The 12,807-nt window shown below is 46.7% G+C and overlaps 1 protein-coding gene across 4 annotated transcripts in view; it reads left to right on the top strand.

Annotated features, from left to right (window-relative positions):
- Window positions 1–12,807, top strand: part of LOC309333509 (actin-binding protein WASF3-like) — a 75,082-nt gene that overhangs the window by 53,313 nt on the left and 8,962 nt on the right. Inside the window, exons 1-5 of one of the 4 annotated variants that reach the window (XM_081847143.1) lie at window positions 8,156–8,970; window positions 9,610–9,763; window positions 10,631–10,748; window positions 11,476–11,651; window positions 12,277–12,540. In XM_081847143.1, the coding sequence (XP_081703269.1) occupies window positions 8,943–8,970; window positions 9,610–9,763; window positions 10,631–10,748; window positions 11,476–11,651; window positions 12,277–12,540 (740 nt within the window). In that variant the 5' untranslated portion in view covers window positions 8,156–8,942. Of the gene's footprint in view, window positions 1–8,155; window positions 8,971–9,609; window positions 9,764–10,630; window positions 10,749–11,475; window positions 11,652–12,276; window positions 12,541–12,807 lie in introns of those variants that run through there. The other 3 variants (XM_081847142.1, XM_081847141.1, XM_081847144.1) reach the window with 3 other exon arrangements.

Genomic DNA, 12,807 nt, shown 5'->3' with positions numbered 1-12,807 from the left:
ACGAAGAGTCGGACACGACTAAACAACAACAAAGCACTCCCCTTCCCCCCCCCTCTTATTTTGCACTGGGGACCTTTTATCTAAAGCACAATGTACGGTCCTGTTGAATGCAAGCAGTTTGGGTTAACAAAGTCACAAACCTGGACCTTGGGAAATGTCAGTCTTTCAGTATCTCATGATGAAAAGAACAAGCCTCTGGTTTCACCACTGAATTTTCAGTCTCTGAAAAGAATTGCATATTTGTTGAGAAGCTATATTCTCAGCTGACCAATCATTTTTCCTCAGAAATGCCTCCCAAGAATTTCAGGGGGACTTATTCCCAAGTAAATGCACAAAGGTGTGCAGCCTGGAAGGATCTCCATTACTTCCTTCCTTGCTTTCTTCTTCCAGTAAGCGTTCTGAAAAGGCAATGATAATGAGGTGTTTTTCACATTAGTTACTATCATCATCTTCATCATAGGCCAGGTTTCCAAAGCAGCTTAAAGTTATCAATGAGATAGTCCCATGTAGTGATTAGCATGCATTTACCCAGAATCTGTCAATCATCTGTCAATGTTCAGGCACCAGGCAAAATAATTTCTTTTCTGCCAGACCTTTTGGATGCTCATCAAATTTGCAGATAGCACCAAACTGGGAGGGGTAGCTAATGCCACAGAAGAAAGAATCAGGATTCAACGTCATCTTAACAGATTGGAGAACTGGGTCAAAACGTTTAAAAAAGGAATTTCAAGAGGAACAAATGTAAGGTTCTGCACTTAGACAGATAGAAGCAGCTGCACAAATATAAGATGGGGGGACACCTGGCTTGCCAATAGTACATGTGAAAAGGATCTCAGGGTCTTAGTAGGCCACAAGCTTAACATGAGTCAACAGTGTGATGCAGCAGCAAAAAAAGCTAATGGTATTCTAGGCTGCATCAACAGAAGTCTAGTGTCCAGATCAAGGGAAGTAATAGTCCAGCTCTATTCTGCCTTGGTCAGACCACACCTGGAATACTGTGTACAGTTCTGAGTGCCACACTTTAAAAAGAATACCATACTGACAAGTTGGAACTGTGCAAAGGAGGGCAACCAAAATGATAATGAGTCTGGAAACCCAGTCTCATGAGGAATGGTTGAGGGTGTTGGGTATGATTAGCCTGGAAAAGAGGAGATGTGATAGCCATCTTCAAATATCTAAAGGGCTGTCACATGGAAGATGGAGCAAGCTTGTTTTCTCTGCTCTGGAGGCTAGGACCTGAACCTATGGATTCAAGTTACAAGAAATGAGATTCCAACTAAACATCAAGAACTTTCTGATAGTAAGAGTTGCTCGACAGTGGAGCAGATGCCCTCGGGAGGCAGTGGACTTAAAAACCTTGGAGGTTTTTAAGCAGAGGTTGGATGGCCATCTGTCATGGATGATTTAGTAGAGATTCCACATTGCAGGGGGTTGGACTAGATGACCCTCAGGGCACCTTCAAACTTTACAATTCCATGATTCTATGGGCCTTAGTTATCTGTGTCCTGTGAGTGAGATGTTTTAATTCTGCCTTTTAAAACACAATGGCCTTTTAGATTTTTCTTTGTCTTTCCATTTTATGCTAGCTTTAGTGTATGCGTTTGTGGTGTAGTGGTTAAGAGCGGTGGACTTGTAATCTGGTGAACCCGGTTCGATTCCCCACTCCTCCACATGCAGCTGCTGGGTGACCTTGGCCTAGTCACACTTCTCTGAAGTCTCTTGGCTTCACCTCACAGAGTGTTTGTTGTGGGGGAGGAAGGGAAAGGAGATTGTTAGCCACTTTGAGACTCCTTAAGTAAAGCTAAAGGGACCCCTGACCATTACGTCCAGTTGTGACCAACTCTGGGGTTGCGGCACTCATCTCGCTTTACTGGCCGAGGGAGCCGGCGTACAGCTTCCGGGTCGTGACCAGCATGACTAAGCCGCTTCTGGTGAACCAGAGCAGCACACGGAAATGCCGTTTACCTTCCCGCCAGTTTATCTACTTGCACTATTTATCTACTTGCACTTTGACGTGCTTTCAAACTGCTAGGTTGGCAGGAGCAGGGACCGAGCAACAGGAGCTCACCCCGTTGTGGGGATTTGAACCGCCGATCTTCTGATCAGCAAGTCCTAGGCTCTGTGGTTTACCCCACAGAGCCACCCGCGTCCCAGACTCCTTAGGGTAGTGATAAAGTGGGATATCAAATCCAAACTCTTCTCTTCTTCTTCTTATATATCTGGGGTGGCCAACTCCCAAGAGACTGCGATTTACTCACAGAGTTAAAAACTAGCAGTGATCTACCCCCTTTTTTGGGCTTCCGGTCAAAGTTGTTGAGTTTTTTTTTAGGAAGGAGGAAGGCCCATTTTTGGGAGGTTCGGGTCAAAGTTGTTGAGTTTTTTCAGGGAGGAGGTAAAATGTTGAGCTTTTCTTAGGGGAGCCACAGTTGTTCAGCTTCTTTGGGGGGAGCCAATGATCTACCAGTGATCTATCGCAGACATCCAGTGATCTACCTGTTGGACATGCCTGTTATACATCATAAGTCACTTTGAATTACCTTGGTAAAAAAGCAACCAATAAAATATAGCAAATAACAAAAACAAACAAACAAACATAGCTTTGTCTTTTCTCTATGGACCCACTTAAAGAAATATTGGCCCATTGAAGCCTCCGTGGGAGGCTTGTGCAGAGCTGTGCGAAGCCCGAAACCTGGGGCGTGCTCCAGGCTTCAGGATGCAGGCAGCTCTCCGCAAGCCTAGGGAGCCCAGTGGGAACTCCCGCGGGCTCCCAAGTCTTGCGGATAGCTTCCTGAAGCCTGGAGAGCGAGAGGGGTCGGTGCGCACCGACCCCTCTCGCTCTCCAGGCTTCAGCGAAAGCCTGCATTCACCCCATAGGACGCACACACATTTCCCCTTCATTTTTGGAGGGGGGAAAGTGCGTCCTATAGGGCGAAAAACACAGTACTTGCACTGGCATGCTTTCGAACTGCTAGGTTGACAGGAGCTGGGACAGAGCAACGGGAGCTCGCCCCATTGTGGGGATTCAAACCGCCAACCTTCCGATCAGCAACCCAAGAGGCTCAGTGTTTTAGACCATAGCACCACCCGTGTCCCAGAAATGGACTGAGAGCCAGTGCAGATATCTCAGCACTAACAATATATTTTCCTTGTGCAGGGTCCCAGTTAGCAGTCTTGCAGCAGAAGTTTGCACTAACTGCAGTTTCCAAACTGCAGTTTCAGAGGCAGCCCCATATTTAACAGATTGCCTACATTGATCAAACATAGAAGTTAGCAGGGCATGGACAGAAGCAAGGCTTTCCTGTGCATGAGGGAGAAATACATTATTGTTACAAAAGTTGGGTGCCAGCCCCACAAGGCACGGTCGAGACTGTCATAACTTTAAGAAATGTGATTTATACACATACTTACACCTTCAGTCTGCATGGAGAGATTCCAGATCTTGCAGCATGGTCATTTCAAGAGGGGATTGTCCCCCACATCAGTGCAGCACTGGAGTCCAAGGCATTTCTCCCAGCCCGCCTTCAGCCAGCCTGCCCAAGATATACCGTATTTTTCGCACCATAGGACGCACTTTCCCCCTCCTAAATAGCAAGGGAAAATGTGTGTGCGTCCTATGGAGTGAATGCAGGGGGGAGGCAGGCGGGAAAAGCCCCCAAGAGCCGCACACAAGCTTCGTGTGCTCTTGCGGGCTTTTCCCCAGGAGGGAGAAGGGACTGACTGGCCGCATCAGTCCCTTCTCCGTCCTCGGGGAAAAGCCCCCAAGAGCGGCACCCCCTTTAAAGGCTGCGCGGCTCCTGCGGGCTTTTCTACGAGGTGGGGGAATCCCCCCACCTCCCAGAAAAGCCAGGAGAAGTCGCGCAGCCCCTTTAAAGAGCGTGCGGCTTCTGCGGGAGGTGGGGGAAGCGGCAGCAGATTCCCTCCTCCCGGGCTCCCTTTGAAGCGGCAATGTGGGAGGGGAGCAGCTTACACTCGTGTAAGCAGCTCCTCTCCCACTTTCTTGCTCCAAAGCAACTACGGAGGAGGGAAGGAAGGGGACCATGGATCCTCCGTTGCTGATGGCTGCAGCGGATTCCCTCCTCCGTGATTGCTTTGAAGCAGGAAAGTGGGAGGGGAGCAGCTTACACTCGTGTAAGCAGCTCCTCTCCTACTTTCCTGCTTCAAAGCAATCACGGAGGAGGGAAGGAAAGGGACCACGGATCCTCCACTGCTTGCGGCTGCAGCAGATTCCCTCCTCCTGGGCTCCCTTTGAAGCAGCAAAGTGGGAGGGGAGCTGCTGACACGAGCAGAGGATCCATGGCTCCTCTTCCTTCCCTCGAAGCAGGGTGCGGGGGTGCAGGGGGGAAAGACAGCAGGAAATAGATGCCGGGCAGGAAGACACAACCACACTTTAACCACTGAAAGTCCACCCCAGCCTCCCCAGATTTCCACTGAGACGGCCAGGCTAATCTCGATGGCCATAAGTCTGGCTCAGCATTATTAACTGGACTTAGATAAGCCATGGTTCCCCTTCCTACCCTCCTCTGAGGCTCGATTTAAAGCAGCAAAGCGGACAGGAGCCGCCCACATTGCTGCTTTAAATAGTTTAGTGCAACATTTTATTCAGAATATTTTTTTCCGTATTTTCCTCCTCTAAAAACTAGGTGCGCCCTATGGTCAGGTGCACCCTATGGAGCGAAAAATACGGTAGCTCTCTTTTTTTTCTCCTTTCTTTTTCCCAGCACACTTTTCTAAAAAGACTATTTTCCTGTCACCTCACACACATACCCCATCGCCATGGCAACCTCTGTCTGCCTAGGGCCAAGGATTCCTCTTTGATGGGCCATCAACACTTTTTGTCATGCTGATGCCTGTATCCCAGGTGAGGCCCTGACTTGGAAGGAAACTTAGCCTGTACTTTTCCACTGGCTTCCAATCTTCACTTCAATACTCCAAATAATCAAAATCCTACCATTTATTAATTTCTACGGTTTGGGGAGGGTGTCCCCTACACCCAAACATTATTGTCGCTGAACTAAATCAGACCACCTGACCACTTACAGACCACTTACCATTTACTTTTGTTGTTCATTTCTGCTGGCCTTGATTTTTATTTATTTTTTTACCTCTTTATGTTCTCAACAGGTGGTGAGGAAGGATTCTTGCTCTTGCAGGATTAGCTTTAGCACTTAGTTTTCTCTGCTAATCCGCTGGGGGAGTGAAAGATGAGCTCTGAAGGACGGGATAAGCCCACTTGTTTTTCCATCAGCAGCTGGAAAACTTTTCTCAAAACAACCTTAACCTTTGGTGTATTTCTCACTGCATTTTGGGTTGTGCTACTTCAAGCTTCAGAGCCTAGGGCTTGCTGATCAAAAGGTCAGCTGTTTGAATCCCCACGACGGGATGAGCTCCTGTTGCTTGGTCCCTGCTCCTGCCAACATGGCAGTTTGAGAGCATGTCAAAGTGCAAGTAGATAAATAGGCACTGCTCTGGTGGGAAGGTAAACAGTTTTTCTGTGCACTGCTCTGGCTTTCCAGAAGCAGCTTAGTCATGCTGGCCATATGACCAGGAAGCTGTATGCCGGCTCCCTTGGCCTATAGAGCGAGATGAGCACCACAACCCCAGAGTCGTCCGCAACGGTCAGGGGTCCCTTTACCTTTACTTCAAGCTGCAGGTGGTGACTCCCATCAGTGAATGCTCCTAAGGTACACAACCCCCCATGTCCCCCCAAATACCATGGTTAGTTGGTGAGAGCAGAGTTACACCCTAGCCTTCTTCGCTGATATTAGAATTCAGTGGTTCTCAAAATAGGCAGTACCATCCCGGGGCAGGGGGCGGGGGGGTTACCTGTGTGAGGGCCACTGGAACTGTACTTGACTATCAGGTTTTGAAAAGCTGATATCAATAGATCAAGTTCATCAGTTTTGTTGAATTAATTGAAATACTTTTAACTGGATTTTGAATAAATGTGCAGTTGATCATTATTAATTCAATTTATATGCTGCCCTTTGTCAAAAGATCCCAGGGCAGTGTACAACATTAAAAACACATTACAGAACATAAATGATAAAAACATAATAAAAAACTTAATTAAAAACATACTGACAGGCAGCCCAATAATAATATAGTCATCCTAATAGCAGTCCTCTCCCTCACATTTTCACAAGCCATAGCTTATTTAATAGCCATAGGCCTGGGTAAAGAGGAATGTTTTTGCCTGGAGCCTAAATACATGTACTGATGGCATCAGACAAGTCTCTCTGGGGAGAGCATTCCACAATCAGGGAGCCACTACAGAAAGGTTCCGTTCTCTTGTTGTCACCCTCTGAACTTCTCTGCAATGGGGGATATATAGAAGGGCCTTAGATGACAAGCACAGGGTCGGGACACTTTGTATGGGGAGAGGTGAGCCTTATAGTATTGAGCTCCTGAGCCATGTTATAGGTCAACACCAGCACTTTGAATTGGGCCCGGAAACTAATCGGCAGCCATTGCAGTTGTACCAGGATTGGTGATATATGTTCAAACCAGCATGTTCTGGTGAGCAATCTGGCCATTGCATTTTGCACCAGCTGAAGTTTCTGAACTGTCTTCAGAGGCAGCCCCACGTATATCACATTGCAGTAATCCAACCTAGAGGTTTCCAGAGGAGGCCACAGAAATCAGGCTATCCCTGTCCAGATAGGGGCACAGCTGAGCCAACAGCCAAAGCTGACAGAAGGCATTCCACACCACCGAGGCCACCTGGGCCTTAAGCAACAGAATGGATCCAGGAGCACCCCCAAGCCATGTACCTGCTGCATAAGAGGGGACTGTAACCCTCTCAAGAGCAGGTAATCTTCCACCTAACTGTTCTGGGGAACCACTCACTAACAGTGCCTCAGTCTTACCTTCAGTTTGTTGGCTCTCATCCAGTCCATTACCGAGGCAAAACAGTGGTCCTGCACATCCACTGCCTCACCTGCAGATGTACAGTGGTATCTCGGGTTACAGACGCTTCAGGTTACAGACTCCTCCAACCCAGAAATAGTACCTCAGATTAAGAACTTTGCTTCAGGATGAGAACAGAAATCGTGCTCCAGCGGTGCGGCAGCAGCAGGAGGCCCCATTAGCTAAAGTGGTGCTTCAGGTTAAGAACAGTTTCAGGTTAAGAATGGACCTCCAGAACGAATTAAGTACTTAACCCGAGGTACCACTGTAAAGGAGCAACAGAGTTGTCTGTCATTAGCATACTGCCAACAGTGCATGCCAAAACTCCAGATGACTCCATTCAGTGGTTCCATATAGATATTAAACAACATGGGGCATAGAATTGAGCCCTGAGGGACACAGGAGGATACGGTGGTCTAACATGTAATCCACCAGATGTTGTTGGATTCCAACTCCCATTCCCCCTGATATCTGGCCATGCTGGCTGGGGGGATGATGGGAGCTGTAGTCCAACAACATAAGGAGGGACACAGCCTCTCTGCTCCCTGTTTTAGATCCATATTTGGCACCCACACTTAACCTTTTCAGAAGAGTGTAAGAGGTGTGAGCTCAGATGCACCAATAAAGGCAGATGTTAGATTTCTTGAGTATAATGCTGTTTCACTTATTCAACAATAGATAATAGTTCTAGTATTTGCTTTAACACAGTTCTTTTCTATGCCAGCTGCCTGACACACACAACTCCCACCTTCAGTCTTTCCCTGGCTGATCAATCAGACTCCAATGCCCCAAACTGTAATCAGCACAACACTGTTACCTACTAGCAGATATCTCACAGAACAAGCAAAATGAGGCAGGCAGAAAACATCGGCACACTCTTGCTGGCTGGGAGAGAAGATCAGGCAGAGCAAGGAAGGTGCAATGCAATCCATCCTCTCCCTGCTTCTTCCTCTGTAGGTCTGCCCCTTCCTTGTACAGTGGATGCTCGGGTCGCGAAGGTGATCCATGCAGGAAGCACATTCACAACCCGCAGCGTTTGCAACCCACAGCGCCGCGTCTGCACACACGGGTTGCAATTCGGCGCTTCTGCTCATGTGCAAGCGCCGAAACCCAGAAGTAACCCGTTCCGGTACTTCCATGTTTGGCGCGGTGCACAACCCGAAATCGTGCAACCCAAAGTGTCTGTAACCCAAGGTATGACTGTACTTTGATGATAGGCCCGGAAAGTTCTTGCCAGTTGTTGTTTTTTTAAAAAATCAATCTTGTTAAAAAAAATAGAAAACAGGAACCTTCAGTTTAGCCACATGAACAGCTGTCTAATCTCCCCATCTGTCATTTCCGTTAATCAGAAAATTGCCATCCCCCCCACAAATCATACTGGCCCCCTGCTTTCCTAGCAACCTTAATCTTTTTCAGAAATCTGATGAAGTAATTGCTTGTGTTCTACCACCCCTCAGTAGTGGAGCTGGATAACTGCTGCTTCTTGGAAAGCGTAGGTGATGCAGAAGGCATAGAATATCCTGGGGGGTGTTGTGGTTGCTATAGCAATTTATCACCTGCCCTTTTGCCCAAGGTCCCAGGGCAGGTACTTTGGCTGATTGGATACAGCTGGGGTGTGGGTGTTGGCTAAGGTCCTGTTTTGCTATAAAAGCAAGCGCTGCCGCACTTTCCACCTTGGGAGCAGACCTACAGAAGACGGCGCGGGCTGGTTTGCACCTTTCCAGCCCCTGCCCTGGTCTGCTCTCCAAGCCAGCAAGAAGGTGCTGAGCTTTTTTTTCTTGCATCAGGCTCATTTATCCTGAGAGGTAAATCAGGGGTGGGGAACCTCTGGCCCTCCAGGTGTTTTTGGACTCCCAATTTCCATTACCCCAGGCAATGTGGCCAATGGTCAGGGGATAAAGTCCAGCTACATCTGGAGGCCCACAAGGTTCCCCACCCCTGAAGTAACAGGGTCTTTGTAGAAAGTATGCTCGTACTTATAGCACATCTTAAAACTTGCAAGAATTCTCAAAGCAGAGATCGTCACTGCAGTTTTCATGGTTCCACTCTCGATGCCGCTTATAAGTAAGTAAATGTGAGATAACAGCTGTCTAAATCTTAGGGTTATGATCTTTAAGTCTCAACTGTATGCACACTTACCTGGAAGTAAGTCTCTGACTGAACTCAGTGAGACTTCCTTTTGAGTAGATTGCATAGGATTGTTAGTTCATTAACTGGTTATATTGATTACCCATTGTTAATTACTTTTAATTGTATTAATATTTAACTTGCTTTTTCTGTATTTAATCTGTTTTCCCCCTGTATTTATATTACAAATAATATTTGTCATAGTGAATTACAGCGTTTTTATTTTTATTTTTTAAAGTGTTTGTGTTATCTGTCAAACCTAGCTCTTGAGAGATGGGGGAGATTATGATCTGGCAGGCAGGAGTTTTAGGTTTCAGTAGGTGGTGGGATTCTGTCTTTAATCTTGTGCTCGCTTGCTCTCCCCCCCCCCATTTAAATATTTAAGATACTGGTTATAACGAATTGCAGTATAGTGTAAAGCGTTACCTGCCTTGAGATGGTAGGATAAGCATGGGAATCATTGCACCAAAGAACCAGTGCGTGACTTGTAGGAAACAAAACCCGCATTGTGTGTTGGGATTGCGGGTGCGCAGGGTTGAGTTTCATCCTTTTCATGTTTCTGCCTTGCATTTCCAGTCTCACTGCAGGATATCAACATGCGGAAAGCTTTCAAGAGCTCCACCATTCAGAACCAACAGGTGGTGTCTCGCAATTCCATCCCAAACCCTGTGATGGAGATGTACCAGAGGTGCGATAAGCCCCCACCGCTCAACATCCTTACTCCTTACAGGTAGGGCATTTGGCAAAAGAGTCTCTGTTACTAAGTCTGTACCCATAAGATTCCACCTAAACATTAGGAAGAACTTCCTGACAGTAAGAGCTGTTTGACAGTGGAATTTGCTGCCAAGGAGTGTGGTGGAGTCTCCTTCTTTGGAGGTCTTTAAGCAGAGGCTTGACAACCATATGTCAGGAGTGCTCTGATGGTGTTTCCTGCTTGGCAGGGGGTTGGACTCGATGGCCCTTGTGGTTTCTTCCAACTCTATGATTCTATGATTCTATGATTCATTTGGGGAGTCTAATAAGTTTAAAAGATGGTCCTGTGATGGTAACTTATGCAATTTAGGTGTTCCTTCATAGCAATGTGAATGTTTTCCTTACTGATAATTTACCATATTTTTTGCTCTATCAGACGCACCCGACCATAAGACGCACCTAGTTTTAGAGGCGGAGAACAAGAAAAAAAAAATTCTCTCCCTCTTTGCTCAGCGCCTCTCCAGCGAAGCGGCAGAAGAAACGGAGCTCCTTCCATTTCTCCTGCTACTTCGCTGAAAGGGTGCTGCACAGAGAGGGAAAGCTGCACAGTGCCTCTCCAGCGAAGCGAAGCCAGGAGAGCAAGAGGGATCGGTGCGCTCTTGCTCTCCTGGCTTCAGGGAAAGCTGCGCAGCCTGCATTCGCTCCATAGGACGCACACACATTTCCCCTTACTTTTTAGGAGGGGAAAAGTGCGTCTTATAGAGCGAAAAATACGGTATTCTCTCTTTTTTTTTTTTAATCAAGTGGTGTATAAATTTTATGAAATAAGAATTAAAATAGTTCTCTCTCTCTACCTCTCCCTCCCCCCCTCAACCCCCCCCCCACCACCACTTGCTCTTTCTAGAGATGACAAGAAAGACGGTTTGAAGTTTTACACGGACCCTTCATATTTCTTCAACTTGTGGAAAGAGAAGATGTTGCAGGCAACAGAGGACAAGAGGAAAGAGAAACGCAGGCAGAAGGTACATTTTTGTGAAGGGGGAATATATAGGAGTTGGGATTCAGGTAGTCTCTATAGAGCACGTAAGCAGATAATCTGCCTGTCTAGAGATGATTGAAAGAGGAGAATTCTCACACCCCACCGGAGATTAAATGCTAAATAAATGGTTGATTACAAAAAGTTTTAATTGGGTTTTGATTAAATATGCAATTCATTGTTACTGCTTTGAATTTTTATTGTGTTATTGTCTTTCTTAGTGGATGGTGAATAATGCTTTTTGTAGGGTAGGGTAGGGTAGGGGGCACAGGGCATGAGTGTACAGAATCAAGGGGGCAGTGACCCCACTGTTATAGAATAACCTAGACAACCTCAGAATACATGTGCGTGACCACATTTTTGAATCACCTGCATTATGAAAAAACAAACAAAGTACAGATCTCAGTAAATAAGGAGTGTGTTGAGCTGAAAGCATTCTCACCTTTCGTTGTGCTGGGATTAGTTTTTTTCTTGTAAGGAATTATTTACATATGGGAAACTCAAATATGCACACACGTGCGTGCACACACACACACACACACACTCACACACATTAAAAAGAAACCCTCAGACTCTGCAGCCTGAAGGTGGTGTATTCTGTTTTTACCCCTTGGGGATTCTGTTCCATTGTGGAGGCCAGCCAAGCCTTACAATTCACATCAGTAGCAGAAAGGTGGTTGACACAGCAGATACTTTACTCTGTTTCTCTGCAGGAGCAGCGGCTGGTTGAAGACTCCACCAGGGAAGTGAAGAAAGTGCGAAAGGCTCGCAACCGTCGGCTGGAATGGAACATGATGGCATACGATAAGGAATTCCGGCCCGATAACAGGTTCTCACCATCCCCATATCACATGGCCTCATCGGAAGGATCACTGTCCCCAGATAATAGGCAGGTTTTATGTATTACACGCTTCGCTCAATCTTTTTTCTTTCTTTTGCTGTTTTTGGGGCTTGATTATTGTTTGACTTATTATTATTTTTCTGGATGCTTTTATTGCTCACAACAGCAAGGGTTCTTATCTGACTAGCTGGAGGTTCAGGAAAATGAGGCCTTTTGACAAACTCTCCCCCTGCCCCAAATAAAAAAACAACCCAATGTTTGTTGCTCTGGGGCTGCTAAATCATTGCATGGGCTTTGCTTCTGCATTCACATGATGCTGAGATAAGAAGTCAGTGTGCTGTTTGGAGCACAAGTTAGGAGTACTTAAACCCCTATAGAAGGTTAATCACTTAAACTGTGGTGCTAACTTCCTAATCCATGCCTGCTCCATCCTTGCTGCATGTGTGTGTTCCTTTTAGAGTGTGTGCGTGTATGTGCATGTGTAAATGTGTATGTGTGCGTACGTACGTGCGCGCGCGCGCGCACACACACACACACACACACACACACACACACACCATGCCTTGATCCCAGCAGCTGATAGATGTCATCTTAATTTTCCCTTCAGTTTGGCTCCTTCCATCCACCCACCCCATTCAGGAGTACAACCTTTTGGTGTTTTTGTGTGTGACAGATCTTATGCGTCAGATGCAGCTGATCACTCATACCCGGCCAGCCCTAACCATCCTGCCCAGCAGATATTAGCTCCAGCCTCACACCTGTCAGCAGACAACAAAGAGGTCATCCTGGTGGCTAACCAGGCCCAGGAACATGTCTACAGGCCCTCAGCAGCAGGAAGCCGGCAGAACAGTCTCAACCGGGTCCAACAGCCCCATGTACCGCAGCCGTCAGAGACTATGCTAAATGGACCGAGGCCTCAGATAGTCAAGGATTATGGGTATGGATTCCTGCCTGCTTTCCTTCCCCTGTTAGGTGTGGCTTTCTGCTTTCAGAAAGAGAGTTTGGCACTTTCTAAAGCTACCAGGATATTGATAGTGTAGCAAACTTGTGTAGGAAAGGTGTTGAGAAGCAGAATACAGTCAGATCCATGGATAGCCAAGGAGCTGGGAAACTTGACCCCAACCCCTTTCTTTGCCATTGATTTATTTTTTATTTTTGGTATGGACAAGCTCAAGTTTCCACCCTTTGGTTTCCACATTGGAAA

The sequence above is a fragment of the Podarcis erhardii genome (genome assembly GCF_964252035.2).
Source record: "Podarcis erhardii genome assembly, chromosome: Z".
NCBI lineage: Eukaryota > Metazoa > Chordata > Lepidosauria > Squamata > Lacertidae > Podarcis > Podarcis erhardii.
The sequence above is the reverse complement of the archived record's forward strand: the minus strand, read 5'-3'. Positions and strand labels throughout refer to the sequence as shown.